Consider the following 25,815-nt stretch of genomic DNA (forward strand, 5'->3'; position numbering starts at 1 on the left):
GCGGTAGGCTAGCTGTTGGTGTGGATTGGTGGGGTGTGGTTGTTTGCGGTTAGGTGGCTGGTGGTGTGGAATTGGGGGTGGTGGTTGTTTGTGGTTAGGTGCTGGAGGTTCATGTGGAAGTGTGGGTGTCGCTCGGGTTGGTCACGGTGGGTGGTCTTCAGCGCGCGGTGCCTCGCCTGAAGCGCATGTGTAGGCGTACGGGCTGGGGTCTTGCGGGTCTGCGCGCCGGTCTCCGGGCTCGCTGGGTGATGTGAGTTTGGGGTGTTGTGACTGTTGGTGTGGATTGGTGGGGTGTGGTTGTTTGCGGTAGGGTGGCTGGTGGTGTTGAATTGGGGGTAGTGGTTGTTTGTGGTTTGGTGGCTGGAGGTTCGTGTGGAGGTGTGGGTGTCGCTCGGGTTGGTCGCGGCGGGTGGGCGGCAAAGAGAGCAACCCCAAAGTGTATTTTATGAAGCAAACTATTGGTAACTCCTGCGGCACAGTTGGCTTAATTCATGCAGTTGCCAATAACCGAGACAAATTGAGCTTTGGTGAAGGGTCCACCTTAGAAAATTTTTTGTTGGATACCGTGACCATGTGTAGGCGTACGGGCTGGGGTCTGCGCGCCGGTCTCCGGGCTCGCTGGGTGGTGTGAGTTTGGGGTGTTGTGACTGTAGGTGTGGATTGGTGGGGTGTGGTTGTTTGCGGTAAGGTGGCTGGTGGTGTTGAATTGGGGGTGGTGGTTGTTTGTGGTTTGGTGGCTGGTGGATTGTGTGGAAGTGTGGGTGTCGCTCGGGTTGGTCGCGGTGGGTGGGCTTTAGCGCGCGGTGACTCGCCTGAAGCGCATGTGTAGGCGTACGGGCCGGGGTCTCGCGGGTCTGCGCGCCAGTCTCCGGGGCTCGCTGGGTGGTGTTTTGAGTGGTGGGGGGTGTGTGTTTGCGGTGGGGTGGCTGGTGGTGTTGGATTGGGGGGTGTGGTTGTTTGTGGTTGGGTAGCTGGTGGTTTGTGTGGAAGTGTGGCCTGTGTGTTGATTGGTGGGGTTGGTGCACATCATCCTTTAGGATGGGGAAGCGCCTGCGTGGGTCCGCACACGCGTTCGATAATTAAGAAGAAGAAGGAAGAGAGCTGTTGGAGGGCGGGCTATGCCTCTTTATTTCCATATTCTCATTTTTACGCTGTTTGTATGGCTATATCCGTGGGTGGGCAGGCTGGCTATTCAAGTGAGCGTGGGACCGAAAATTGCCGAACACTGCCTCCCACAAGCTACCACGGGGATGCAGGATACCATACAACAACTGTTTTCTCAGCACACGTGTCACTAGTTTTAGAGATACACGGGGAAAAAGTGTGTAAGAAATGTGCTGTGGTGGCTTGGATCTAAGTCCCTCAAACACTCACACAACATGGCCGAATCCTTTACTGCATTGAAGTGGTGGCTTTGCTGGTCTAGTCTTTGTCCTCTCATGTCGCTGTGATACTGCAGTGGACGTTATACAAAGATAGTATTTGTTTAAAAACACGGCTGATTGGTTTGAGGATATTAATATATATTGAAGCCCAGTCATTCAGTCTATATTTACAGGGGTCGCTACCCTTCTGCTTAGTTAGTACAGATTTGAGCAGCCGCCCGCCGGCCGCTGGAGTGTCCCATTGCACTGGAGGCAGTGACGGCTTCCTTTTTACTGTGTGTACGGGCGGCGGCGTTGCGTGCCTCGGCGTTCGCTTTCCACAGTGTGACTTTTCGAGACGAGCCGCCGCGCAGCTTGTCTCCATTAGTCTGACCGGCTGTTTGCACTAGTTCAGTCCCCTTGCTTCGCTCCCTGAGCCACGGGCTGTCAGTGCTCTCTGCGGTGGATGAAAGAGTTGAGCCTCAAGTTATCGCACCTGAGCGGTGGGCGGTGCCAGTGCACTGCACATCCGTCTTCTGGAGCGGCAGAGTTCAATGTCATTTGCTGAACTCCTCGATCCTTTTTTGGGAACTGATCGTGCCAGTGCTTTGTCAGCGTCTCGGAAAGCAACAGATTTGTGTCCTTTGGCCCTTTGGGAGCTGCACGTTTCCTAGCCTCTCTGTGACCTTTACTCCGCCCTATTGAGTCTGTCAACGTGCAGGTTTTCTGTGCAGATCCCCAGTGAACATTTGGGAGGCAGGTTTGTGGCAGAGTGCATTTTTTTTCCCAGCCTCTCTGGGACTTTCAGAGGTCAGTATTCTACGCGCATTCCCTGTGGACTTCTTCAGAAAGGCAGGGATCTGTGTTCTTTGGTGAGTCCTGCCAGTGACCTGCTAGCTACGGAACGGAGCTCCTCAGCATTGTGTGGAATGGCGTGGTTGTCTGTGCATGGGGACTCCAGTAGCATTACATCAATGGATGTGAATCCTGACCTGGCCAAGGAGAGGGAATCGCCCCCCTTCCCGGTGGAGACCCTGACCAATATCCTGGATGGTGGGCATGCCAACACTCTTGTCAGGAGAGAAGTAGGTGAGTACAACAAACTGTAGCTTCCACACAGTCATGACAAAGGCTGTCTCCACCCACAGCTCCCAACCACACAATTTGGATAGGGGCCCATAGTAATTTGGTAAAAGTAGCAGAACTTGGCTTGGGTTTAAAATAAGACAGATAGGTAAGTGTCCCAAGGATGAGGACACTCACGTTCCCTGCCCCACCTACTATACTGTACAACAGTCAATTATTAGATGAAATTCAACAGTGTGAAAAAAGAGTTGCTCAAGATACAGTGGTTCAAGGAAATATTTCAAGTGCAGTAAGTTTGGGTAAAGTTATTTAATGTAAAACAATGTCATAAAATAAATCGCAGCAAGAAAAATGCTTCTCAACGCGTTTTGGGTATTCCCCTTATTCAGGAGCAATCAACATAAAATTCTTGATATGCTACTCAACGTAGACATCTATGGACCAAGTAGAAAATAAGTTTGTCAATTTTCAATTGACAAATTGTCAATAGGTGTGCAGGGGACGCGAGTGTTCTCATCCTTGGTGCACTTATCTGTCTTGTTTATGTTCAACCTTGTGCCAGGGTCATTTTTCTCCCCTGCACTGTGAATTAGTTAACTGAATGATAAATATCTTGCAACATGGTGTACACCTGACCCGATTGTCTGTTCTTTTGGGTTTAAAATAATCCACAACCAGTATGCTGTTATAAATGTTAGAGGATCAATTTAATTGGTGGTAAAAGCCCCCCTTAGAAGAGTTCACCTGCTTCAAACTGCTACCAAGTGGGTGTCCACCTAAAGAAATACGTGTGGGCATCTCACAATTCTTGCCCTTGGGGCTGTCTCTACCCTTTTTTCCCTGTTCACTGCAAGCTCTAAGTGGCTAATGGAGAGAGAAAACCTTTAATGATGAATTTGCACAGCTTTTTAGCATGAGCATTAAACATACTTCTAATCTCCTTCTCATAGTAGATTTAAACCTGGGATATTATGACCCATTAGACAAAGACGCCTCTTTCCTTGCAAGTTCCTTATCCTCTCTAGGGTTCACTCAACACATTTCAAGCCCCACTCATCGACTAGGCAGAGCCCTATAGTCGGTTGCATATCTCAACTACAACATAACTGACATTGCCACCACCCCTAATCTGTGGATTGACCATACCATCTCCAATGCCTGTAATATCTGCGCCAACAACGCATTCCCCCCACCAAATCCCTCATCCCTCCCACATGCAATCTGACCAAAAAGCGTTTCCTCCCAGTCCTCACAGCAGACTACACCCTCTTCCCCTGCTGCACTTCTATCTAACCCTTCTCACCTGGTTGACATAACTTTTCTAAACAGTCAGCCATCAGTGCCATTGCTGCCCTTAAACTTTGCAGAGCCAAACCGACTACACACATCAACTCCTGGTATACACCTGCTCTCCTAGCCATGCGTGCAAAAAAAGTGCCTTCAAAACCAGTTGGGAAAAATGTGCCCCCCATCTGCAAACAAAAACAACTTCAACCGCTTGAGGGATTACAAGCAGGCTATCCTTACAGCTAAAGCAGCTGCCCTATTCAACAGGATTGCCAATGCCCAATCCCATTCACGTGAACTATTTTAAATTTTACGGGAGCTTGAATCCTCTCTCACACCAACTGCAAATGCTACCAAAGATGACACCTGGTGCCAAAATATACAATATATGCCCTCACTAACAAGATTACCACACTTCAGGTGAAAATTGGTAAGAAGAAAGCCTCCATCTTTGTGAGGAATGAAAGATGGAACTAAGCACCCCCCACTTTCCCCATCCCCCCTCCACCGGCACTACCTTCAGCTTCATGGCTATTACTGAAGCAGAAACCTCCAATCCCTTTGCTGGTCGGAAACCATCAGGCTGTCAAGGAGATTCCTGCCCAACACCCCTTATCAAGGACTGTGTATTAGCCTTGACCCTTTACTGCATTTATCAACTGCTCATTCACTCACAGCTATATCCCTCCTAATCTCAAAGACTCCTGGATCTCCCCACCCATTAAAAAGCCTCCTTAGATCCTTCCATCGCTACCAACTACAGATGGATCACCACAGTTCCTTTCCTTCTGAAAATTCTGGACCGCACTGCACATGTCCAGATACAAGCCTACCTGGAACAACACAAGATCCTTAGCCCACGTCAGTCAGGCTTCCGTCCAGGTCATGGCACTGAGTCGGCCCTTCTGGATCTCAAAAACCAGTTGGATGATATCTGGGACGCCGGCAACTTTGCCCTTCTCCTTTGCTCGACCTCTCACCAGCTTTTGACTTAGTTAACCATCAAACACTCTGCCATCACCTTTACACAACCGCCAACTTCTCTCATATGGCCACCAAGTAGATTGCTTCATTCCTAGCTGACAGAACGGCCTGCACCTATGCAGGTATCGCTGACGCCCTCCAAACTCATTTAACTGTGGAGTCCCACAAGGCTTGTGTCCGTCTTCAACACTTTACAATATCTATACAAAGCCCACTTTGACTTTCTCGGCTCTCTGGGTATATCGTACAGTTACATGTGACTTGTAACAAACACAATAATGAAGAATGCATTTTCAATGAATCCAAAACAATGAAAAAATATTGATTTCTTTTTTTTGAGGGTCCTCCCCCAAGCCCTCCATTCCCCCTTGTTTAAAACCCCCTTCCCACCAGATATAACCCCTTACCCCACTCCCACATCTACATATTTTTTTAATTCAATATTTTTTAGTTTTTTGATTTGTTAAAAGTTAATTCTTTGTTTTCAATTCCTTAAAATCACTGCATACCATATCATACACTATGCCGATGATACCCAAATACTCACCCCTTGTCTGGCAACTATGCACATGATTCCAGCCTCATGAACAGAATTTACACCATTCAAACTTGGATGGCCTCTCACCAACTCTGTCTGAATGATAGGACGGAGATCCTGATTGTAGGCCCACCTCACACTTAGCCCTGCCTACTGAGCCTTCACTATTGACGCCTGCACCATCCCAGTTTCCTCTTAAGTCAAAATGCTAGACGTTTACCTTTATTCCAGACTAAACATGACTCGTCACATCAATGCTATTGTATCCACAGCGGCCCACATCACCAAATGTCTGAATGCAACCAAACATGTACTCTCCCCACAAGATCAGCTGACCGTAGTCAGAGCAGTAATTTGCTCCCGGCTTGACTACTGTAACTTCCTCTTTGCTTGTACGAGAGAGCGTAACCTCAACAAACTACAAAACTATTCAGAACAATGCCATCTGAGCATCTGAGTCTATTCAGATGTGACCATGTCTCTATGCACAGAGAAGACGCTCACTGGATGCCAATTGGAGAACAGATTAACTTTAAAGTCTTCTCTTTCAATCATCGTTGCCTATCGACTCTGCTCCCCCCTACCGCGTGTAAAGAATTTGCAAAAACTGTTAGGCAGAATCACCTGCAGTACCCTTTGGGAACACTACAGGCAATTAGGACTACAAGTCTAAGCACAATTTCGCCTTTGGTACAGCCTGTACTACACAGTAAAGTGGTAGTGATGGCTGAGTAGCCAGACTTATCTCAAGAGTTTAAGTGAGCAGTAGAACAAGTTACACAAAGGACCAACTAATACAATGATTCAAACAAACACTCAAGGTTTCCTGGTAAAATAATATGCATTTATTTACTCAGTCAGTTTAGAAAACATGACACTAGCATAAGAAGCTCAATATCGCACACTAATAAACCACAAAAATAAACCGGTAAGTAAATGAACAAGTTTAGCTCACCCCGAAGTGGGAGCAAAATGGCACTTCAGATATTTAATAAAGGGGTAAAAAGACAAGGTTATAAGAATAGACAGCCCAAATACATTCATAGGCAGGGCAAAGGGTTTCAGTTAACTACAACCAGCAATTCGTCTCAATAGGCCTCGACCAAAGTCCGGTTAAGGTGTGTGAGTGCCTTTTAAAGTCCACAAGCTGGTTTCCTTCCCTCTGGCTATCCAATTTTCAACAGCACTCTGATGAAAATTCGACCAGATGGGGACGGTGTCCAGGTGGTTTGCGAGTTGGTTGTTCCCACCAAACTCAAGGGAAGAAGTTAACCTTGAAAGACTTCTCTGTCGATGGAGTTTCAGGCAATTCGGTCCTGAAGCAGGGCTTCACCGGTCGTCCAGGAGATGCAGCAGTCCTCTTCCTTGAGCTCGTCTTCGGTTCTTTCGTTCCAGTGTTCGACTCTGCTTTCCAAGTCCCAGTGACCTGCTTTTAAACAGTTTCCCCCCATTCATTCCAGCCTGGCTGTCACTCACACAGCAGGGTGGCTGTCCTTGCCGGACAGTCAGCCGGCCAATCGCGCTAGAGTGCATTGAGGTCTCCTAGGAGGCTAAGCACAGAGGGTTTCGGGCACCTCCATCACATCCTGTCCACCCCAGACAATCAGGCGCCAGAGGAGAGCTTCAGCACTGAAGCCTGCCAAAGGCCAACAAACAAAAGGGCCAAACCTGGTTTCCGCTCAGAGACAACCACAAGAAGGACTTTTCCTAAAAGAAATGGCAAAAAAAGATGACCAGAGTCTTTTTTTACAGACAGGTCTGGGGCGCCATATTGAAAAACATGGCTGACCCGATTTTTAGCTAACGTTGTTAGCGGTCGGGAAAAATCACGGTAGTTGATCTAAACCACTGCCACCAGCCATGTAAAGTAGGAAAAGGTAACATTTTACTGTTACATGAGTGTTTTGACTCAGGGGAAGCTAGGCAATCCCTCCAGCACTCTATAGGAAGATAGCGTGTGCTGGGTCAGTAAATTTAAAAAGACCAGTAAAGCCAAACTTTATATGCTCTGGGAGACAATAGTCAGTCCCAGAGAAGGTATTTAAACCTTGGGAAGTCTGAAAGACATCCCTGTGTCACTGCACTGAAGGTGCTGTGTGACACACAGAAAAAGATGATGCCTCTGGAGTTGTTTTAAAACTCCATAACCAAAGAACACAAAAGTAAAACGCATATCAAAATACATGGAAGAGTGGGGAAAACAGGCTCACTCGTCCCAGGTAGAAAAATCAAATCCTAGAAATCCAGAAAGGTGCTGGGGGTCTAAAAAGGTAAGGGAAATTAGCACATTTTGAGAATTCTCCCTAACAACAACAACTCGTCCAGATGGACAAGACTTCACTACAGCCACAGACTTGACACCCCACGCTTCAGACGTGCCAGAGCTGGAGGCTCTAGCTTTCCAGTCATTGCTGCTCGATTGTGGAATAACATTCCTCTCCACCTACATTCGCAGCCTTTGTACTGTCTCCACCATCGGGTCTCTAAAGTCTAAGCTTGAAAAGGAAGGGGCTTGCATCACAGAAGTTGAAACAAGAGTTGGCGAAACGGAAGATGCACAAATGCGACCTCGCACACCTACAGCATGAGTTCAGCAAAGTCTGAAATAAATGCAACAACCTAGAATCGCGATCCCCGCGAAATAACATCCGGATAGTCGGGGTCCTGGAGGAGGCCTGTAAAGGCCCAATGGAACAATTTGTAGAAAGCCTGTTAAAGACACTTTCGCCTCCACCAGATTTTCACAATACTTCCTGGTGGAAAGAGCACACCAGGTCTTGGCCCCTGCCCCCAAACCGGGCCCCCTCCTTCTACTACTCTGTCCAAACTGTTGAACTATCGGGACAGGGACCTAAACCTCCGCATGGCAAGAGAGAAAGGGGTTCTGCAATATGAATCCTCAGATATACATATATATCCTGACTTTGCCGCAAATGTTCTGTCTAAACGCAAGTCATATGATCCTGTCAAAAAACACATTTGGAATATGATCAATATGCGCTACTATACCCACCGAAACTGCACATACAGCACGGTGGAAGGGCTCACTCCTTTGAGGATCCTGGTGAAGCAACAATGTACAATGAGTCCAAGATTCCTATACCGCTACCGAGAAGAGATTGCGATGGTGGGGGTAGCTCCCCTGCAGGCAACAACAAACCAGACTACATGGACAACGATTGACCCCACTCAGGTGGGTTAGGTCCTATCTGTGAAATGATCATGGGCACAGGTAATTCAAGTCACGGGGCTGGTGGCATAGAGGCAGCCATCTGAGTAGCTCCACGGAATGCACACAGTGCACCCCAAGGGTGATCTAAAATGTTGCATTATATGGTGGGTTTCATCGTCAAGTTGGGTGTGATGATGTGGGTGGGAAAAAGGGGCGAGGTTGATGTTAATTGCAAATGTTTAGACATTCTAGGTTTATTTTTCAACGTTGGTATGTTTGATTTAGAAAAACGGTGCCGACAGCTCCTTGAGCACACAATATGGACACATCCTAGGTCTACCATGGCAATGACTGGGCCTTTATTTAGCATACCCCAGACATGTTTGGATCTAATATTACATTTTTATTCAGGGAACATCCGGGGGTTCAACCCCCCCCCCCTATTAAGGCGCAAAAGGTTGTGGCATACATGAACAGACAGGCTCCCAAAGTGGTGATGTTACAGGAGACGCACGGCCAGGGGGCCATTAACGGCTCATTTGCTAAGGCATGGGGCCCACAGCGCTGCTATACCAATTACTCGTCACAGTCCCGGGGGTGATGATACTGATCATTGATCCATCCCATTCCAGGAGACCAAACGTAGCATAGACCTGTTTGGCAGGTCCGTCATTCTATGGGGCAAACTAGCAGGTTCCACCACAACTCTAATAAACACATATGGTCCTAACGTTGACGACCCTGAGTTCTATGGGCAGATTTTAGCTATCCTACTGGGGAACCCCCACTCACATGTAATCTGGAGGGGGGGTGAGACTTTAAACTGATATTAGACTGGCCTGGCACGAGACCGGTTTGCCCGCTACCCCTGTTATTGTCCGCATTCAGCTTAGAGCCTCTAACGTGCATCATGCGCCTCAAACATATAAACCGAGACCTACGTATGACAGAAAAAAACGCACATCATATCTCTCTATGCTGATGATTCACTACTATATATAAGTAACCCAGCTGTGAACCTCACTCCAATCGTGGACGAAGTCCGCAGATTCGCTATCCAATTGGGATACCATATCAGTGAAGCCAAATCCGAGATGTTTCCATTAAATGTAGCCACCACTCCCCCCCCCCCCCCCAATTTGGCAGGACTTCGGTGGGTCCACGATAAAATGAAGTACTTGGGCATAGTGGTTACGCGCCAACACCACTCACTATTAATGGAAAACACGGAAAACATATGCAAATACTAGGAGACAAATTGATCCTGTGGGCTAGGCTTCCAATCTCACTATACCGTAGACTGTCTTTTCTCAAAATGATTGTGGTTCCCAAATTATTATACTACTCTAATATACCGGCTTGGCCGGGGCGCGCTTTCTTTGATAAGTATGTGGGATTAACATGGGGTGCTGGAACACCGCGGATGAAATAGGAATCCACAACCAGACCATATGAGCAGGGGGGCTTCAAGCCCCGGACCTCGAGTTGTACTATGAAGTAACACAGGCACAGTTGACCGGGTATTGGTGTTCCCCACATGATCGACCGCTACATAGGCGCTTAGAGGAATATAGCGTGTCCCTGTCTAGCCTGCGCACAATCGTACTGGCCAATCGGCACATGGACACCTGCACCTTCGATCCGGTCTGCACAACTGTGAATGCCTGGGCCAGGATATTTAAGAGGCTGAACGTCACCGCAACCTACATTGGGGCAATCCCGCGTTGGTGTTGCCCAGGACTCCCCCTCCCAGCCCTCAGCATATGACAAGGCCATTCAGAGGGGATGGGATCCCGACAACACTTTGACATTACATGACCTCTTCCCGGAGGGCTCCTTTGTTACACATGCAGACTTCTCTGAGAAACAGGGCACTGGCTGTATTAAAATACTATAATATTATAGAATAAGAGCAGCAGTCAAGGGGCTCTGGCCATCGTTCCCGAATGAACCCGAGGAGTGCGAGGTGCTGGGCACGGTGGTAACAGGCGGCAACCTCGGAGGGCTAGTCTCTAGGTTATGTAAGAAATGCCAAGAAGCACAGAACCAACCCCAGAAATCTAGGGGGAGATGGACCACAGAGTTGGCGACGCCATTGGATGATACTCGGTGGATCCGATGGTGTTGATTGACCAAGGAGGTATCCCTCAATGCTAGACATAGACTCATACAATTTAAGATACTCAATAGGCTACACTACACCCCCGCAAAAATTGCTAGGTTTGCCCCCATGGCGAACGGTGGATGCATCAAGTGCAACGCAGACGTGGTTGATGCACTCCACATGTACTGGGGCTGCCTTTTGGGTAACCCAATTCTGGCAGGAGGTTGCTAATTGCCTACAGGAATGCACAGATATCCCCCCCTTCTCTGTCACTCCCACCTATTTGGTGATATTGGAAAGGTAACCGTTAAATTGAGATGCCTCTTTAATCTTGGGTGCTTGGTGGCCAAAAAATTGCTATTGCCTCATTGGAAGTCTAAGACTGCTCCAGACATTAGAATGTGGGTCAGAGCAATGACGTATACCAATGAGTGCGAGGAGGCCTATGTTTCACTTGTAACACCAAGCTGCAGGCCTAAGGACATTTGGGAGCCTTTCCGAGAATACTTAAATAAACACAGAACTCTTCAGTGATAATCAAGCAAAAAGTAAATGTAATGTGATATGCTGTTCAAACAATTCAGACATGTGCAGGCACTCAAATCCCAAAATGATGTAAATGCTGTAATACTGTTGAAGACTGTATTTGAAGGTGTATGTCTTGCACTGCACTAAAATAAAGTAAAAAAATAAATAAAAGAAATCGTGTTCCAAATAAAGTTCGGAGCATCTTCCAGCTCTGGGCTTACTTTCCGGCTCCGTTTCCTCAAGTTCAAGACAGTTCCACAAACTCTCAAAAGAAATCTCAGGATTCCCTTCCCCAAGAAAACCACTCAGTTCAACAATGAGTCTCGGGATTCTCCTTTTCCAAGACACCAGCTTGCCAACGTGTACTGATTGCTTTCCTCAGCTTCACCTCAGCAATCTCTTGCATACACTTGTAATCACTTTCTGTATATTTCTTTTGCTCTCACAGACAGGGTACACCCGCTCTAGGCACAGTTGTCGGATCCAGACGGTCCACCCATTACAGGTCACCCAATCGGTCAGCCTTGGCTCACTTGCCCACACAGGTTCTTCTGTAGCTGCACCTGTGTTCTGGCTCACACTCACTTGGCTCTCTCTTTGCCAGCCTTTTGGCCTTGCCACAACGTGCTTCACTCTTTGCCAGTCTCTGGACATTGCCACCATGAGCTCAGTTATACAGTTCACTGTGTGGTGTTCTTTTCTCTTCACCACGTTGCTCTCACAAGCCTTAGCAGTGCTCCATTCTTTCATTAGCTTCGCTATTAACTTGCAATATATGGTATTCCCTTTTCACACCAACTTGTCGTTTGCACATTGGTTTATTAAGAGCTTTCATGCTCACCAAAAGCTTTCATTTAGTTCATTATTCAATAGTTTGCAGTTCGTGTTTGCTCACACTTCGCAGTAATCATCAAAAACCATTTACTTTGGTTCACTGTATCTTGCACTGTAATTCTCATTCATTCGGCATTCCCTTTTTGCCACATAACAGCCCCAGGAGTGCCCCGGATCGAGTGATCCCTTTTCTTCACTCGCCGGTCTCCGGCGTCTCCTTCGGGTGGCTGTCACCTTCTGTTCTGCATACACATCCTTGGTGGACAGCGAGACCGCTCACAGTTCGCTGCTCTCTCTCTGTCGGTCACCGGCAGCTCTGCTTGCATCCCGCACATGCAGCTGGTGACTTACGACTGGACTCTTCTCCAGATGCAGGCCACGACCAGCGAGGCTCCCAATACTCTGGCTTTTGCTCTGGCGCCCCAGTTTCGCCGGCTTCCCTGCTGTTCTCTCTCTGACTCCACCTTTTATACACCTGCAATCATTTAACAGGTTGCAGGCTAGAGTCTTTAGGCTCAATTGCCTTACCACGATCTGTGAAGCATTCTGGACATGCCTGACCCTTAAACCAGTCTGTAGGCCCCTTCATCATCTCAGTACTAGAATGGTGTAAAAGGATCTATTGGTTTGCATTCCTCTTAGTCGCCTCTTCTGCAGTGATTTGCTGCCGTCTGGCGCTTCAAAGAACATTTAGAAAGCCTAGTGTTAGTGCAGGGCTCACACTGCCATAGCACTGATAACAGCCTGCAGGCATATTTCATTTTTAATGTTCTTTTGAAGCAAGGGGCTGCAGTGATTTGCTGCTGCACTGTACTTCAAACAACATTTACAAGGTATTATGCAGGCAGACCTACCTACATTTGAAAATCAAAAACCCTGAGATTTCTGCGGTCTGTGCTTCGCTGCACCTCTAATTACTAAATTATGTCCTCGCCTCGTCCAATATTAACAAAGGGGGTAAATGCTTACACAAATAACCTTAAGGTGCAATAGATATCTCAATAACTTTGGCAGGAGGCGCTATACACATGCAAGATAACATAACTTAGTGGGACCTTGCCTGCCTGCTCCGTTCTGATCACTGACTAATAACAGAGGTGTTAGTTCTTTAAATGACTCGGTGAGGGTCCTGTGGACTTTGCAGACTGAGCAGCATTGTGCACCCTTTCCATCGCAGGCATCCTCTGATCACTGCTGAGGGACGAAAGGCACTGCTTTTATTGCAGGCCCTGACAATCCCAGAGGCTTTATGCGCTTCCCTGGAGACCCGGAGAAGAGCATGAAAACCCATGGGATTCAAAACAATAGCAGAAGTTAGGCAGGTCTGGCTGTGTTATTAGTGTGGGTTGTGTGCTGTCAAGTGTCTGTAAATATTTTTCCTGCCATGATTAGCAGGAGATGCATTATTCCCAGCCATTTGGTAATGCTCAACCTGGCACTGATGATACAACCTGTAAGCAGGAGGCCTTCTAAATGTCTTTGATGCGCTGGATTGCAGCAGGGCCTGCTGAAGAAGAGTCCTGGCTCGGTGGGCCCATTTCAATATGATCTTTGCGGGCCACTTTGGAGCTGAGAACGTCTGAGGCACCAGTGCGTAAATTCTAATGAAGCCAATAAAATACAGCCAGGGGGTTAATAACTGCAGATTATTACAAGACTGCCAAACAGCGGAGAACTGAAACACCAAACTTCAACTGAAATCCTTCTTTAGTAGTAAGGGGGCTATTGTAGAGGCGCTGGACTAAAAATGCAACAAGGCGATAAGAACACTTTTAGATACCACAGAGGCCCAAGGAAGGTGATGGCCTAGTGCACTTATGTGTGCACTTTAAAGTGCACATTTTAAGAATGGAATATGTTTCTTGCTGTGTCATACGATTCATGACTGCTAACATGCAGGCAGCTGCCGGAGGACCCCCTGAGACTCGGGCCCCTTTCAACTAAAAAGGTTGAAAGGCCCTTATGCCGCCCTGGACTGCAGTGATTTGCTGCCACCCTCGCTTCAAAGAGCATTTAGTAGGCATGCATAGACCCACAGGCTATATGCTATCAAGTGTCTGGGAATAATATTTCTCCTGCTTGATGATTGGCTGGAGATATATTATTTCCAGCCATTTGCTAGCAGTTGTGCCTGCACTGATAGCCTGCAGGAATGAGGCCTTCTAAATGGTGTTTCCGTGTCAACGTAATGAATGGATGGTGCCTGCGCTGCATGGTTAAAAAGGGCCGGAGATTACTGCTGTAATACATTTCACTGTTACCCGCAACTGTGCCTTATTTGGGCAATTGCCTTGTTGTAATTACTACTCAAAGATATAAAAATTGGTAATCATTTAGGTTGGGTTGCTAAACTTTTTTTTATTTGGCAATTTCTGCTAATCAGTTTTGCAGAACTAATTTATGCCTTGTGTTATCCGTATCGTTTGGTAACAGACAGAATAATATGATGGCATTGAAAGGATTGTCTTTCCATTCTTTTAGCAAATTTACATGGTAGACGTCCGATTGTGAGATTTTATAATCACACTAACCCATCTGATCCAGAACCGCATATGGTCTAAGCCACTTAACCCTTTAACTGCCATGGGTATTCCCCCCCCAGTGCCAAGGCCTTTTTTGGTATGTGGCCATTCAATGCCTTGTAACTTTTTTGGTACATGAGATATCTCGGCCAAATGTGGCTCCTTTTTTTTCCCCACATGTAGGCGGTCGTAACGCCACCCAGGAATCGTAGGTTGCTGTAAGGGGGTGAGAGAAAATAAGCAAAAAGGGCGAAAACCTTGGGTTTTTCCAAAAAATGCCAATAAAATGATGTACAAAGAAGCCTGTGGTTTTTTCCTTGTAAGAGCTAGGAACAAATGGTTTGCTGTGCTAAATTCCCCAATTTCCTGGCTTTCAAGAACAGGTTGGGTGGAACCAAAAAAAATAATATTTTGATGTGGTTATCAACTGTTTTGTGAGAGGTAGGCGATTTTGGCCATTTTTGCCAATTGGACATGCATGGACGGAATGGAAGAAAAGGGTAGGAAAGCCGAATTGGAAGACAGAAAGGAATATATTTCTGAAAAGTAGACAAAATTCCAAATTGAGGAAGGGGTGATTTGCTTAGGTCAGGCAACAACTAGGTAGGGGAAAATGCCGTAGATTGGGGGGAAAAGCGGGAAATTGACCGAAAAAAAGGTATGTGTTGGACATGGTTGGCTTGGTACGGCAATGGCTTCTATGAATTTTGAGTAAAGCAATGCTTCGCTGCATTCCCCCTACTCTTGCAGTTAGGAAAGCACACATTTTTTGTAGTGTTTTACAAAACAAGCAATACCACAAGCCAAACACTCAGCCATGGCACACAGGAGGCTTATGCTCACGGCCTGAACAGACGCACTTAGCATGTGTAAATCGGGAAAACCAATGTGGTGAGCAACTGCAAGCATCCATTTTTTGAAAGAGCACCGGTAGACCTTTACAAGGGTAGGTGACTTGTGCAGGTTACAAAAGGTAATGGTGCCTAAAGCAGCGACTAAATGTAGGTCACATTTGGGAAATGAAAGGGTTGTGTGACAAAGGGCACCAGCAAATGGGTCAAAACGTTATGAAAACCACACACACAACAAATGTTAGACCTTCCTGTGTTCCCACAGGTGTCCCGATGAAAACTGCATCTCAATGTGTAGGTGCACCTACCTGGGCGCCAAGGGGAAAGCCTAAAGCACAGGTAACCCCAAGTCTGTTTCGACCCCTGAATTTGACACTTCCTCCAGACAAGCACAACATACAGATATGGGCCTCGGGTGTCCAAGACACCAAGAAAAACGGGGAACCCCATGCATTTCCGAAAATAGGACCACGGTGTAAGGCCTGGCGTCAGCGAAAACAGAGAGGCATACTGCTGGAGCAAAGTCCTGCAGGCCCTCTGCTGCTCGGTTGTCAAATCTGGAGAGAGATGCACTCCCTCCACTGAGCCATCCTGAGGGTTGCTATGCAGCAAATCAGGAAGGGGCTCGCTCTCATCCTCTTCTTGCTCTGAAGCCAGCAAGAGACATGAGACTTCGGCTCGCCTGTGGAAAGGCTTGAGCCTATTAATTTGGAATACCTGAAGGGCTACCCCTGGGATTCCCATGTCAACCAGATAATTGACCTCGCCCATCTTGGAGATTATCCTGAAGGGTCAAGTCCATTTATCTGCCAATGCCCGAGGCTTGGTAGGCTCCATCACGAGGACCTCCTGTCCTGGAGTCCAATCCACTTGCGATGCTTTAAGGTCATGCCAGTATTTGTTCAATTCCTGGCTGGCCTTGTGATTCGCTGTTGCCTGACCCATCATCTGTGTCATCCTCCGTCTGAGGCCTAACACATAGTCCCCCACTTGCTTGGCGGGACCGGGAGGGGTGGCTTCCAAACCTTCTCTGATCAAGGCAAGGGGCCCCCTCACGGGATGTCTGAAAAGTAACTCAAAGGGGCTGAAACCAACACCCTCTTGAGGTACCTCTCTGTAAGCAAACAGCAGGCATGGCAGGAGGAGATCGCATTTCCCCCTTAGGGGCTCTTCCAAAGCACCTAGCATGCCCTTGAGAGTTTTATTAAATCTCTCAACCAGACCATTGGTCTAGGGGTGGTAAGAGGTGGAGAACTTGCAGGTTACCCCGCACTCTTTCCACATGGTTTTCATGTAACTAGACATGAAGTTGGATCCTCTGTCAGAGACAACCTCCTTGGGCAATCCAACACGTGTGAAAATGCCCAGGAGAGCCCTGGCAACCACCTTGGCAGTAACAGTCCGAAGGGGTATAGCCTCAGGGTACCTGGTGGCATGATCTACCAAAACCAGGATGAACCGATGTCCACCTGACATGGGAGGGTAAAGGGGACTGACAATGTCGATGCCCACCCTCTCAAATGGTGTGCCAACCACTGGCAATGGCTGCAGTGGGGCAATGACACTGCCTCCAGTCTTGCCAGACAATTGACAAGTTGGGCAGGTCCTGCAGTGGGACTCAACTTCTACTCCCATCTGGATCCAGTAGAAATGGGCAGAGAGCCTCTGCTTAGTCTTCTTGGTACCACGATGACCAGCTAAGGGCACCTCATGCGCCAACTGCAGCAGGAAGGGCCTGTAAACCTGGGGTACCACCAACCTCTTGAGGGCACCAGGTTCAGGCTTAGTGGGCTCACTAACAAGGAGCTCACCCTGTTTCCTCAGACCCTCGAGAGAGTGACACACTCTCTGTCCTTTACAGAAGTCTGCCCGGGAGGGTCCCCCTTCAGCTAACAAGCATTGAAGATCGGGATGATCCTCCGGGTTGAGAACCTCTCCCACAGGAGAGTCTTCTGGCTCTTCTCCCACAGGAGTTGAGACGGGGTTTACCACTGGACCCAGCCCGTCCAGAGCATGGATCCCAATGGGTGCTGTAGGAACAGCAGGAAGAGAAGGAGCTCCCTACACAGAGGTGGCCTTCTTGCTATTTCTTCGTCTTGCCTTAGGCCGCGCCTTCGGCTCGGGTACCTGACTCACAGCCAGACCCGGTGTCACCTGTGACCTAGTGACCGCAGCAGCAGTCATGGGAAGACCATCCGTGATCAATCCCAACACTACTAGATCATTACCTAACAGATTGTTAGCAGGGACATTGTGCTGAACCAGGACAGGAAGCTTTGCTGTCTTGTCTCCAATTACGAGTGTGACTCGGGCTACAGGCGATAATTTGGGAGGCCCACCAGCTAACCTAGTGGTTCTCAGAGGAGCACCTACATAGTCCTCTGGCTTGAGCAGGTTCCTGTCCACCACTGTCATGCTTGCCTCAATGTCTCTCAAACCAGTAGAAGGCTGGCCATTCAGGAGGACACTTCTCAAAAACCTATGGGTGTTCTGTGGGATAGTCGCCAGTACTTCTGCGTACTGGTCCCAGGCCCCAAGGGACACTAAGGAAATCTCTACAGGAGCACCAAATGTGATTCCTGCAGAGGAGGGGAGGACAGTGGCCTCTACCTCAGACATGGGGTAAGGGTAGGTCAGGCTGACAGCCTGTACTCCGAGTGCCTTACCTTTACACTTGGAGTCACCCCTTTTGTGATCCAGAGCCCCACAATCCCAACACGTGCCGGGAGTGCTGGAACCACCGGGAGCCTGCTTTGCAGCAGGTGGACCACTACTTTTATTCCCACCCACAGATGACTTATCCCCACTAGATTTTTGGGTCTTCGGAGAGGAGGGTTTAGGTTTACCCGACTGTGAATGCTTTTGGGACTCCTCAGCGTTCTGAGAGCCCCCCTTTTCTTTATCCTTGTCCTTCCCACTGGAGTCCTTGGGGGACACCCGGTGGGAGACCCACTTGTCAGCCAACCTAGCCAGATTAAGGGGATCCAAAACGTTCTGGTCAGCAACATACTGACGCAGCTCTGGTGAACAGGCTTCAGAAAAATGCTCAAAAAACAAGAGGTGAGACAATTCAACAAATGTTTTAACCTTGTAACCATCAATCCACCCCATCGTGTTCATGTGCGCAGCACTCACCCAGTCAACCCAAGACACATTCTCTCTTTTCTTAAAATCCCTGAACCTTTTAAGGTATTGGGTAGGTGTCTTGCCAAACCTGGCAATCAAAGCAGATTTCATACACTCATACTGACCCCTTTCTTGCACACTCCACTTCAGAATACAGTCATAGTCAATTCAGTTTGAGGCACTCTGCTTAACAAACACTTAGCCCAATCTCTTATCAACATCATGAATGGCACAAGCCATTTCAAACGCTTCAATCCATTGGAGGATATCTGAACCCTCCCCAAACACACCAACCAAATCTTTCATGAATTTAGTTGCTGGGGACCTGACACTCTCACTGGATTTCGCTGAAGTCTCCACTCTAGCTTTCTCTAGCTGGATTCTCTGACATTCAGTGTCCTTGTCTTTGAGTTCAAGATCCCTAGTTCAACTTGTCGAGCCAGCTCCTCCTTCTTAAGCTCAGCATCTATTTCCAACTTGCGATATTCAAAGGCCAATTTCATCCTTAATAACTCAAGCTCCAAGGAATTGCTGGGGTTCGGAATAGAGGCAGCAGGAATGGTGGCATTCCCATAAACAGATTCAGTAGAAACCCCAGGGGCAGAGTTCTCATTGGTTGCACCCCCCCCCCTCATCAAGAGTTTCACCAACGGTCTGGTAGTCTACCAGGGCAGCTATCAGCTCTGCCCTAGACTTATCCACAAAGTCTAACTCCCTGGCTTCGCAAGCACTCTGGTCATCCGAGTCAATTTACCATTCGCAATAGACTCCATTGCTTGTAATGCAGTTATTTTGTACACAACCAAACCTTAATTTAATAAAGTGAAGATATTTTGTAAGTGGCACGGTTATACACTGATTCTTAAAACCATAAGCATCCCACCGCTGCCACCAGTGTAAAGACTGGTAGGGGGTGTCTGCACTTCCGCTCTCTATATGGTAGAGGAGAGGCACAGAGGACTCCAGCCAAGATTCTCTATTTGGTAGCAATGGACGAGCAATCCAGGCCTAGCTTCTCAGGAGGTGATGCGGGCTGGTTCTTAAGTACAGTGTAGTCCCCGAACCCCCACAAAGGAATGTCCACACACTATATTACTGAAAACAGTCTTTATATAATTAATATTCAAAGGTATCTACACAATCACAATAACGCACTTTGTGCTCAGAAGTCAACAATGATAAATATATACAATTCTAAAGTGGTACTACCAATGTTATCGAATCTCATTAAAGTGCATCAACTGTAGGGTTAAAATGTCACACAGATCAATAACGAGGAAACCAGCAATAGAGATAGGCAGGAACGTAAGATGGTTGAAACGGTAGTCTTATTTCCTCCTATTAAGGTTTTCCCCGAAGATGCGCCGACCAATCCTTCTCGATTGACTCCCTTTAAAGCAGGAGCCACGGATCGTCGAGAGGCGTCGAGGAACTGGGCGTTCGGTGTCGGGGAATCGACGGCCCTTCTTGAGTGCCCTCCCTTTAAGGCAGGAGTCACGGGTCATCGAACGTCCAACGACGAACAGGTTGAACTACGGCCGTGAAGTGGCAGCTACGTTCCTAGCGGTGCTCGTCGACGACAGAGCGTTGGTGTCCTGCAAGGAAGAGCCGTGCGGGGCACCTCGGTGACGATAGTTCTGGACCGCAAAGAGATGATGAAGAACTGTGGCCCAGCAAGGGCGTCGAGTCGTCGGCGTCTCTGTGGTCCTTAGGTGGTGGGAAACCCACCGGCGGATGCTGCTCGGCGCATCGACGGTCGGGCCTTCTCCAGCAGGATAAAGCGGGCGACGATGCAGACGAGAGCGTCCGATGATGAAATGAAGCTCTTAAGCAAATGGGAGCACGGCGCTCCAGTCGGCGACGACGGTCGTCGACAGTGACAGACAACAGTCCGGGTGCTTCGCTTTGAGATTCCCCGGCAGTCCCCGTCTCGGGTTGGCAGCCTGTTGAAGGTCTGTCTACCAGGGAGCTTTGGCAAAGATCAGCTGTGCACGATGGTCCCTCGTAGCTCGGGAAGAGGGCGCCTTACCAGGTCCTCTCTGGGTCAGTCCTTGGAGACACAGCAGCTTTCAGATTGTGAAGGAGAGCAACAGCACTTCTTCTCATCCAGCGGGGCTTCAAGGCCAAGCTTCAGTTACTCCAGTTACTCGTCGTAGTGGACTTCAGCTTCTGAACACAATTCCTAGCAGTGAGAGGTCCCCAGATATACTGTTGATCTCCCATTCATTCCACTGGGTCACACTCAAGCATCCAATCATGACTAAGGGCATTCATGCAGGCAGGCAGCCAATCAGGGACACAAGGTATTCGGGCCATTCACTTTTCTCCAGACACTCGCAACAAGTTATGTATATTAGGACAAGTACCGAGCCCTTCAACACTCCAAACTGCATTCATACCGGTTTCGGGCAGGGCTGTCTCAGTCATTGTGTCAACCACCAGATATTAGACATCCACAGCACAGAATGCATATTCGTCACACACTCTATTCACCCGGGTCCCACCTACAGGAGGTACCCACAACATACATCACTGGGAAGGCTCCAGCTAGTCTGGCCGGGCCTTCACAACAACACCATATATGGAATTTCCACCCAACAGCCAATCAGGGGGAAGGGACAGAGTCAGGGCTTCCCAGGACTTTGGGAAAACAAGGTAATAGGTAATAGAAAGCAAGAGGCCACAGGGGCCATCTTGTTTTCCATCAGGAATCAACTGATCCCAATGGCAGGATACTCTATACCTCTATCCAGAATCCCTAAAATGGAGGATACTCCGCGCACCTGTCAAATTCAGCATGGAGCTGCCACCAGCCCATACCCTGCTCTGCGGGCCACCCACAGGTGCCCAAAAACATACGCTAGGGGCCCTTGCAGGCTAATGGACCACCTGAGTAGTTTCGGGTTCTCACCCTTCATCTGCATAAGCCACTTCAGGGGCTTATGATCTGTTTGGACCTTGAAGGTAGACCCCGTAAGGTAGGGCCTAAAACGCCTAAGGCTCCAAACTATACAAAAACATTCCTTTTCAACAGTAGCCCACCTAATTTCTCTACCCTTGAGTTGTCTACTGATGAATATGATAGGATGTTCTCTCCCTTTGTCATCTAACTGGGACAAGACAGCTCCAATTCCGGTGTCGCAGGCATCCGTCTGGACGATAAAGGGTCGGCTGTAGTGAGGCGCACACAACACGGGTGCCCTACACAGACTTTCTTTCAAGCCATCAAAGGACCCCTGACAGGCACCCACTCCATTGCAGCTGGGGGGTGAGGGGGTCACCCCCCATCCCATTAGAACATTCCCAGACCCTTTTGGGTGCCCCCTAGCCCCCCCTAAAAAGCATTCTACCATTTTCACTTTTTTCCTTTGGTAACCCAACTCCCCTTGGTGCAGAGAGGCACATTGATGTGCCAATCTGACCCCGGGGTACCCAAACCTTACTGCCCCACCCACTGGGGGGCCTGTCACACCATTTTTGGGGGCCCTCTCTCCCCTCACCCCAAATTGGTGGCAGGGGCACCTCATGCAGGCCTCCCTGGGCCTCCTACAAACAGCTGCGTGTCTGGGAGACATTAAGTTATGTCATTCACATTTAAACTAAATTCAACTTCCCACACTTTCAAATATAAAAAGTGTGAGAATCAAAAAATTCAATTCCCAAAAAAAAGTATATCAAAGTAAGTTTATAATTCACATATAAAGGACAGCATTTCAGTTGCTCTGGACAGAATGCTCTCTGACAAAAACAAATATTATAGGAAACATAGGTAGGGTACACTTTTTAGCAGTACAATCTGAACAGGTAATTCATATACAAAATAGAACAAAATCTGTTGTGCAATTTCAATTTTCCTGCTTCTGAGCCTTGCCATTCAATCGGCTCAGAGTTTCTAAAGACACTCCCATTGAGTTCTCAGTGCCAACGCGTTTCGGATTTGTAGGAAATCCATCTTCAGGACAGGATGTGTTTTAGATTCAACAACGTGCAACACTCAAAATGCAGTGGGGATTCCTGAGGGTATAAAGATACACTAATTAGATTCATGGTGAGTTGGGAGAAACTAAAATGAGAATCTCAATGGGGTAGAAATAAACTAACCTGCTTTCCTTGGTACCCATAAAGGATTCATGGCCACCTGTGTAGTTAAAATAACATGACAGAAACCGTTTGTCAGGATCAGAATCTCAGTTATGTGAATAAAGTTTCATCGTGACTCACCCGGTCAGAAGACCCAAGATGTCTCACCGGGTGTATTGGCTGTATCAGGCTGTGGCTTCACAAATGAGCGACTGTAAGTATGGAGAGAGGAGAGGGGGTGACCATAGTGCATATGTACTCCTGCCGAATGGCTATTAATGCCGTTCGATCTGGGGTGAAAAAGTCCTCCCTATTTCTTAATTAACTGTTGATAATCTATTCGCTCAAGCATTACTCATACCCGCTTTCATTGACCATTGACTTACTTGTGAGCACGATCGCCTGTGAGACGCTGCTCGAAGCCGCCCACCTCGAGGACGTGTCACACAGCCTGCCCAAGCACAAAAGCGTTGCCCTGGGAACAGCCGCGCATGCGTGTACCGGCGAAAGGCCGCCATCTTTGTATGGGATGATCGATGGAATGATTCCGTTCAGGGCAGACGTGGTGCTGCGCGAGCGCGTCCCAGCTGCCGTTGCTAGGGACGCGCTCGGAGCCCGCGCCACGTTGCCATTAAGTCTATCGGCTGTTTTGCTTCTCTCGTACCAGTAAGTATTTGATGGGGATCATATAATTGTCAAGTTGTGGACAGGAGTGCATGTGCCTGCTCGGGCAAAGTCGGATTGATTAGTTTGGCGGGGGAGGGGCACAACAGCAGTTAGGAAAACTGCTTCGTGCCCCTACTCACCGCTCAAGTACTGCAGAGTGACAGTCAGATTGAGTGGGTCGATCCTAGGCACAGCCTGCAATGTCCACCACATGGACTGTCAGTCAAGTTGTAATCCTGGCGAGTTGGGGTGTGGTCTGAACCAATGTTGTTGGTGCAGTGTGTGTACATTCTTTTGGGAGTAGAGGTATGTTTTAAGCAAGGCCACTAAATGGAGGCCGTTCATGTCATAAACTTTACACATAGGGTGAGACATTTGCTGTATAGATTCCCCTCCTCCATCACCACACATCAAAGTCTGTCATGTTGCAAGATAATACTCCTGGTCAAAAGCCAGTTCACAATCTACTGGGTCAAAATATCAGCATATTCAATCGATTATGCAGGCGTAAACTTATAAGCCCTACACAAATTCGTACTACCAAGGTGAAAGTCCACAGTATAACAAACACATATTCAATTTGCCAATGATCTGTACACAAACAATCAGCTAGGTTTAATTCTGTTAAAAAAACACTATTTACAAGCACAAAAACAGGATGAGCGTGGAGTGAGTTAGAGAAAACACATTAGGTCGAATTCACAATTCATGCCCCTGGGACTGAGGCAATCTAACAAGTCGATCCAGCTGATCTCCCTCTGGAGTAGCCTCTTCTATACATCTCCCCCTCTAGGGCCTACTTTCACCTGTTCTAACATAATACATTTTAGTTGGGCGATAGTATGCCTTGCTTCAACAAAGTGCATTGCAACAGGACATCTCAAATTTTTGGTCCGAATATTGGACTTATGTTCATTCCAACGTAGTTTGGCCTTCCTTGAGGTAATCCCTACATAATAGAAACCGCAGGGACATTTCAGGGCGTAGACCACCTTCGTGGAGTCACTGGTGCATGAGTGTTTCAACGTAATAGGTTTGCCTGTGTGTGGATGTGAAATAATATTGGCTGGTATGATGTTACTGCAATGCTGGCAGTTATGGCATGGTTGCGTGCCCTTATGTTTTATTTGTGTAGTTGGAGCAGTCGACAGTCCGGCTCTCACTAAGCTGTTTCTAAGGGCGTTGCTGTTCCTGTAAGCAAAAATAGGAAGATCCTGAAAGAGGGGTTGTGTGCGTGGGACCATTTGCAACATGGGCCAGTTTCTTTGGATTATACTCCTAATTATCTTACTCTGTGCTGAGTATGTGGTAATGTATATTATAGAGTCATCTTTCTTGCTGTTCTTGGGAGGGAGGAGGGTGTCCCTCTCAATGTTCGCTACTTTCTCTTCAATTTGTGCCAATTTGGATGAGTTATGTCTTCTCTCTCTAAATTTCTGATGTAACAACGATGACTGTCTTTGATATTCAGTATTTTCAGAGATGTTCCTCCGGTATTGTAAAAACTGACTCAAGGGAACACTGTCAATTGTCCTCTGAGGGTGGAAACTTGTTGCCAATAGAAGGCTGTTTCTGTCGGTGGTTTTGGTGAAGGTTCTTGTCTCCAGACGGTTTTCTTTGACATAAAGTTCAACATCCAAAAGGTTGATGTGTGTTTTGCTAGTCTGGGTAGTGAATTTGATCCTTGGGTGCATGGAGTTCATCATAGTGAAAGATGCACCTAATTCCTCGTCCGTGCCTGACCAGATACCGAACACATCGTCGATATATCTAACAAAGATGGTTAAATGACGTAACCACCTTGCAGAGGTCAAGATGTGTTCTTCTTCCAGATGGTACATGTATGTGTTGGCATATGCCGGGGCCATTGCTGCCCCCATGCAGGCCCCTGAGACCTGAAGGTAGTATTTATCTTGAAATCGAAAAAAGTTATTCACCAGCACTAATTTGAGTAGTGGCAAAACAAACAATCTGTCCCCTTTGCAGTTGTCATTCCTTAGGAGTAGCCATTCCACTGCTTCTAACCCAGCCTCGCGCACAATGTTGGTGTAAAGGGAGGTTACATCCATCGTAAAGAGGATGTCCCTGGTATTCACAAATTCAACCTCCTTCAATTTAGTTAGGAAGTGGGTAGTGTCCTTGATGTAAGTTGGAGTATCTTGTATAAGAGGTTGTAGAATAATATCCAAATACTTAGCCAATGGCTCCAATATACTTTCAGTTGCCGCTATGATCGGGCGGCCAGGAGGATCAATAAGTCTTTTATGGATCTTCGGAAGAATGTATATGACTGGTGTAATAGTGTGTGTCTTTTCAAGGAATCTACGTGTCTTCTCAGAGATCACCTCTCTTGCTTCCGCCTCATCCAGTGTTTCCCTGATCAGCTCTCTCAGTTGTCCCGTGGGGTTAAAGTCAATCTCTTGGTAGGTTTCACGATCAATCAACTGTCTTTCGATTTCTGCAATGTATTTAGTTTTGTCCATTAGGACTAGGGCACCGCCCTTGTCAGCTGGTTTGAAAATAATATCGTTATTATCAAGTAATTTCTTCAGGGTTTGGCGTTCTCCCATGGTGAAGTTACCTCTCTCCTTGGTTCTAAAAGGAATTTTCTTGAATTGCTCTGACTTTTTTTTCAAACACTGCCAGTACATGGTTACTGACAGGAGGGTTAAA

General features: G+C 47.6%; 1 protein-coding gene across 1 annotated transcript in view; it reads left to right on the top strand.

The window, feature by feature from the left end:
- Window positions 1-1,484: 1,484 nt before the first annotated feature.
- The window catches only part of ACOX2 (acyl-CoA oxidase 2), a 1,177,957-nt gene continuing 1,153,626 nt past the window's right edge, over window positions 1,485-25,815 (top strand). Inside the window, exon 1 of the mRNA XM_069643758.1 lies at window positions 1,485-2,453. Coding sequence (XP_069499859.1) covers window positions 2,294-2,453 — 160 coding nt within the window. The 5' untranslated portion in view covers window positions 1,485-2,293. The remainder of the gene's footprint in view (window positions 2,454-25,815) is intronic.

Source organism: Ambystoma mexicanum, chromosome 2p, assembly GCF_040938575.1.
Source record: "Ambystoma mexicanum isolate Mex_15411 chromosome 2p, UKY_AmexF1_1, whole genome shotgun sequence".
Lineage (NCBI taxonomy): Eukaryota > Metazoa > Chordata > Amphibia > Caudata > Ambystomatidae > Ambystoma > Ambystoma mexicanum.